The sequence below is a fragment of the Dendrobates tinctorius genome, unplaced genomic scaffold, assembly GCF_039654945.1.
Source record: "Dendrobates tinctorius isolate UK_male_01 unplaced genomic scaffold, ASM3965494v1 ptg000164l, whole genome shotgun sequence".
NCBI lineage: Eukaryota > Metazoa > Chordata > Amphibia > Anura > Dendrobatidae > Dendrobates > Dendrobates tinctorius.
Window position 1 is genome coordinate 4,026,747 of NW_027361831.1, and position 6,000 is coordinate 4,032,746.

The 6,000-nt window shown below is 56.4% G+C and overlaps 1 protein-coding gene across 1 annotated transcript in view; it reads right to left on the bottom strand.

Moving 5' to 3' along the window:
- Positions 1 to 5,629, bottom strand: part of LOC141052898 (uncharacterized) — a 52,117-nt gene extending 46,488 nt beyond the window's left edge. The window contains exon 1 of the mRNA XM_073550216.1: positions 5,603 to 5,629. Within this exon, the coding sequence (XP_073406317.1) occupies positions 5,603 to 5,614 (12 nt within the window). The 5' untranslated portion in view covers positions 5,615 to 5,629. The remainder of the gene's footprint in view (positions 1 to 5,602) is intronic.
- Between the last annotated feature and the right edge of the window lie 371 nt (positions 5,630 to 6,000).

Genomic DNA, 6,000 nt, shown 5'->3' on the forward strand with positions numbered 1-6,000 from the left:
TACGGAGCGGAGCCGCGTGTGTTCGAGGCGTACGGAGCGGAGCCGTGTGTGTACGAGGCGTACGGAGCGGAGCCGCGTGTGTACGAGGTGTACGGAGCGGAGCCGTGTGTGTACGAGGTGTACGGAGCGGAGCCGCGTGTGTTCGAGGTGTACGGAGCGGAGCCGTGTGTGTACGAGGTGTACGGAGCGGAGCCGTGTGTGTACGAGGTGTACTTAGCAGAGCCGTGTGTGTGTACGAGGTGTTCGGAGCGGAGCCGCGTGTGTACGAGGTGTACGGAGCGGAGCCGCGTGTGTGTACGAGGTGTACGGAGCGGAGCCGCGTGTGTACGAGGTGTACGGAGCGGAGCCGCGTGTGTACGAAGCGGAGCCGCGTGTGCACGAGGTGTACGGAGCGGAGCCGCGTGTGCACGAGGTGTGCGGAGCGGAGCCGCGTGTGCACGAGGTGTGCGGAGCTGAGCCGCGTGTGCACGAGGTGTACGGAGCTGAGCCGCGTGTGCACGAGGTGTACGGAGCTGAGCCGCGTGTGCACGAGGTGTACGGAGCGGAGCCGCGTGTGTACGAGGTGTACGGAGCGGAGCCGTGTGTGTACGAGGTGTACAGAGCGGAGCCGTGTGTGTACGAGGTGTACGGAGCGGAGCCGTGTGTGTAAGAGGTGTACGTAGCAGAGCCGTGTGTGTGTACGAGGTGTTCGGAGCGGAGCCGGGTGTGTACGAGGTGTACGGAGCGGAGCCGCGTGTGTGTACGAGGTGTACGGAGCGGAGCCGCGTGTGCACGAGGTGTACGGAGCTGAGCCGCGTGTGCACGAGGTGTACGGAGCTGAGCCGCGTGTGCACGAGGTGTACGGAGCGGAGCCGCGTGTGTACGAGGTGTACGGAGCGGAGCCGTGTGTGTACGAGGTGTACGAGGTGTACAGAGCGGAGCCGTGTGTGTACGAGGTGTACGGAGCGGAGCCTCGTGTGTACGAGGTGTACGTAGCAGAGCCGCGTGTGTACGAGGTGTACGGAGCGGAGCCGCGTGTGTACGAGGTGTGCGGAGCGGAGCCACGTGTGCACGAGGTGTGCGGAGCGGAGCCGCGTGTGCACGAGGTGTGCGGAGCTGAGCCGCGTGTGCACGAGGTGTGCGGAGCTGAGCCGCGTGTGCACGAGGTGTGCGGAGCGGAGCCGCGTGTGCACGAGGTGTACGGAGCGGAGCCGCGTGTGCACGAGGTGTACGGAGCGGAGCCGTGTGTGTACGAGGTGTACGAGGTGTACAGAGCGGAGCCGTGTGTGTACGAGGTGTACGGAGCGGAGCCGTGTGTGTAAGAGGTGTACGTAGCAGAGCCGTGTGTGTGTACGAGGTGTTCGGAGCGGAGCCGGGTGTGTACGAGGTGTACGGAGCGGAGCCGCGTGTGTGTACGAGGTGTACGGAGCGGAGCCGCGTGTGCACGAGGTGTACGGAGCTGAGCCGCGTGTGCACGAGGTGTACGGAGCTGAGCCGCGTGTGCACGAGGTGTACGGAGCGGAGCCGCGTGTGTACGAGGTGTACGGAGCGGAGCCGCGTGTGCACGAGGTGTGCGGAGCGGAGCCGCGTGTGCACGAGGTGTGCGGAGCGGAGCCGCGTGTGCACGAGGTGTGCGGAGCTGAGCCGCGTGTGCACGAGGTGTGCGGAGCTGAGCCGCGTGTGCACGAGGTGTGCGGAGCGGAGCCGCGTGTGCACGAGGTGTACGGAGCGGAGCCGCGTGTGCACGAGGTGTACGGAGCGGAGCCGCGTGTGCACGAGGTGTACGGAGCGGAGCCGCGTGTGCACGAGGTGTACGGAGCGGAGCCGAGTGTGCCCGAGGTGTACGGAGTGGAGCCGCGTGTGCAGGAGGTGTGCGGAGCGGAGCCGCGTGTGCACGAGTTGTGCGGAGCGGAACCGCGTGTGCACGAGGTGTACGGAGCGGAGCCGCGTGTGTACGAGGTGTACGGAGCCGCGTGTGTACGAGGTGTACGGAGTGGAGCCGCGTGTGTACGAGGTGTACGGAGCGGAGCCGCGTGTGTACGAGGTGTACGGAGCGGAGCCGCGTGTGCACGAGGTGTACGGAGCCGCGTGTGTACGAGGTGTACTTTGCGGAGCCGCGTGTGTACGAGGTGTACGGAGCCGCGTGTGTACGAGGTGTACGGAGCGGAGCCGCGTGTGTACGAGGTGTACGGAGCGGAGCCGCGTGTGCACGAGGTGTACGGAGCCGCGTGTGTACGAGGTGTACGTTGCGGAGCCGCGTGTGTACGAGGTGTACGGAGCCGCGTGTGTACGAGGTGTACGGAGCGGAGCCGCGTGTGTACGAGGTGTACGGAGCGGAGCCGCGTGTGTACGAGGTGTACGGAGCGGAGCCGCGTGTGCACGAGGTGTACGGAGCCGCGTGTGTACGAGGTGTACGTTGCGGAGCCGCGTGTGTACGAGGTGTACGGAGCCGCGTGTGTACGAGGTGTACGGAGCGGAGCCGCGTGTGTACGAGGTGTACGTTGCGGAGCCGCGTGTGTACGAGGTGTACGGAGCCGTGTGTGTATGAGGTGTACGGAGCGGAGCCGTGTGTGTACGAGGTGTACGGAGCGGATCGCCAGCTTAACCATGAGTTGGTGGGAGGGTTACTAAATCTTCAGTGTCACTAATGCTTTTCTGGACTGTATATTTTTACAGACTCATCAATGATTCGCTCCTCATCTAGCATACCATCATTCATTCACTATATAAATTTGAATCTATTCAATCTAAAATTCACTTTAAATATACAGAAAATCAAGATTGATTTTTTTTATTTAAAACTAACAGGTATCAATGGTCAAACAATCATTACAGAAACTTTTAGAGGGAAAAACATCATTGATAATAAACATAGGTTCAAATCATCTAGTACTGAAGAATGCACAGATAGATGGAAGGTCGGTTTTAGACAAATTGGGGCCTTAAAGCCCCGTCACACACAGCGATATCGCTGATTTTGTGACGCCACAGCGATCTCCCCAGTGATATTGCTGTGTGTGACATGTATCAGCTGCCGGGTATCGCTGATCGTGCAGGATCGTCCTGGGCCGTATTTTGATCGTTGGTCTCCCGCATTGCTGCGTGTGGCAGCGGGAGAGCAATGATCAGCGACGCTGCACGCTGGTTTCCAATGTAAACAGCGGGTATCAAGGAACCGCGCCGCTCTTAGATACCCACTGTTTACGATGGATACCAGTTTGCTCGCTGGTCCTGATCACTGGAGGAGCTGTCTATGTGACAGCTCACCAGCGATCAGCTAGCTATGTCCCAGCGATCCCATCCACGTCGGATCGTTGGTGGGATCGCTGGGACATTGAAGCGTGTAACGGGGCCCTTAGGCAAAATTCAAAGTGGGGCCCCCATGTCCATATAAAACACGTTTGTGTTACACCAATATCGGTGTCACCAGTGTTCTCAATCAGTTTGTCGTCCTTGTGCCATCCGTGTTTTTCCAGTATGGATAATGGAAATGAAATTACAAAGCTTCTCATATACTTTCCATGTTAAACACGGACAGTACATGTACAGCACACAGACGGGATACGGACGGCATGTTTACACGGACCCATAGTCTTGTATTGGCCCTTGTCATCTGTGCTGCTGGGAAAAGATGGACATGAGTGCAGCACCGTAGGTCAAATAGGGGACACATGGCATCCGTGAAAAACATGATACCCGGTTGTGTGAAGGGGGCTGTACAGTCACATAGTAGAAAACATTAGCAGAATTGCCGTCTTTTTCTACATCCTACCTCACAAACAGCAGAATAAAAAGAGATTAAAAATAAAGTCCTATATGTCACCCCAAACTACTCTGCTAAATCCCCTCTGGCTCCGTGGCTGATGGTTCGGGGTCCCTGATGGTTATTATTCACTTTGCAGCTATAATATAAGGTGCTGCCACAAGATGACTGAAGCCCAGTGCTGAGACTGGCAGAGACCCCCGAAGCCACAAGACCACTGCAGCCCAGTGCTAAGACTGACAGAGACCCCCGGAGCCTCAAGACCACTGCAGCCCAGTGCTAAGACTGGCAGAGACCCCCAGAGCCTCAAGACCACTGCAACCCAGTGCTAAGACTGGCAGAGACCCCTGGAGCCACAAGACCCCTGCAGTCCAGTGCTGAGACTGGCGGAGACCCCCAGAGCCTCAAGACCACTGCAACCCAGTGCTAAGACTGGCAGAGACCCCCGGAGCCTCAAGACCACTGCAGCCCAGTGCTAAGACTGGCAGAGACCCCCGGAGCCTCAAGACCACTGCAGCCCAGTGCTAAGACTGGCAGAGACCCCCGGAGCCTCAAGACCACTGCAACCCAGTGCTAAGACTGGCAGAGACCCCCAGAGCCACAAGACCCCTACAGCCCAGTGCTAAGACTGGCAGAGACCCCTGGAGCCACATGACCCCTGCAGTCCAGTGCTGAGACTGGCAGAGACCCCTGGAGCCACAAGACCCCTGCAGTCCAGTGCTGAGACTGGCGGAGACCCCTGGAGCATCAGTGCTGGAGCCACGGGGGATTTATCATGTCATGCTAATTATTTTTGCATTATCAGAAAACCCCTGTAGTGTCTGTTCACATGCACCATTTTTGCTGCACATTGATCTACAGTGTTGCAAGAAATATTCAGTGTTTTTGCAGCCTTTTCACTTATATTTTTGTGTCCCATTCATTTGAATAGGGAAAAAATACTGCAGAAAAGCTGAAAGACGACAGCATCAAGTTTATAAAAAAAAAAAAGTGTCTTGTGGCCGCTGTCTGTGTCTGGCCAGTGTCCATGTATGGCTGCTGCACTGGGACAGAGCAGAATAGTATAGGAGACTGCACTATTCCACACAATAGTATATTAAGCCCTGTTCACACTGCGAGTGCCTCCGGGGGCTCTGCCTGAATCCCTCTAAAATAGGATTCACGTAAATCCCCGACAGGGCCACAGACTGTACTGACACAAGCAGAGGTCAAATGAATTGTTTTTTTTTCTTCTGGAATTGACTGTTTCATTTTCTCAGACCTGGTACACACGATCAGGAATTGGCAGCGCTTTGGACATGTGATCGATCTCTGAACCCTGCAAATTCACTGCATCCAATACTTTGTGCAGGTGAGATTTATCGCGTCTCCTGCTGCTATCTGGAAAGACGCGCCGCTTGTCCGTCTCTGCAGGCGAGGTGCAGGCGTCTGTGGACGCATAGTGGAGATGGGATTTCTGGAGATCCCGTCCACTATGCTGCAACATCTGGACGCTGCACAAATACACAGCATCCGACCCACAGGGATTACTGATCATCTGCACCTACCCTCAGAGTCTGTTTGTGTTTTTTCATCTAAAAGTGTCCACTTTTCTAGGCTGTTGGAACAGACGGACACGTTCAGAAAAAAAAAACCCGTCACCTGTGGAATTCATTTGAACTCCATTCCTGTGATTGCAGTCTATGGCTCCATACAGGATTCAGGCAGAACACACCGGGAGCAGTACAGAAAGACAGTGTGGACAGGCCCTAATGTAAGACACAGACATTAGACATAAGGTTTTTTTCGGCTTATAAGATGCACTTTTTCCCTAAAAAATTTTGGGGGAAAATGGGTGGGTGTCTTATAATGCGGATATACCTTGCCGACCATGGTGGAGCAGGGTCGCTGCAGGCCGCAGGCTGGGATGAGGGGGTGATCGGATGTGTGGCACTCCACTGCGGGTGTACAGTGTTGCGGGGGCTCTGATGACATTTTGTGAAAGGCCAGAGCCCCTGCAGTTGCATGGTTTCCTATGCGGTGGACTCCGGGAAAATGGCTGCCGGGGGCGGCGCATGCACAGATGGAGATCTCGGGAGATGAGATTTCAGCAATGAGATCTCATCTTCTGAGATCTTGGTGCCGAAATTTACATCTGCGCATGCCCCGTCCCCGGCAGCCATTTTCCTGGAGTCCACCGCTTAGGAAACCATGCAACTGGGGCAGCATGGTGGCTCAGTGGTTAGAATCCCACCAAGGACAACATCTGCAAGGAGTTT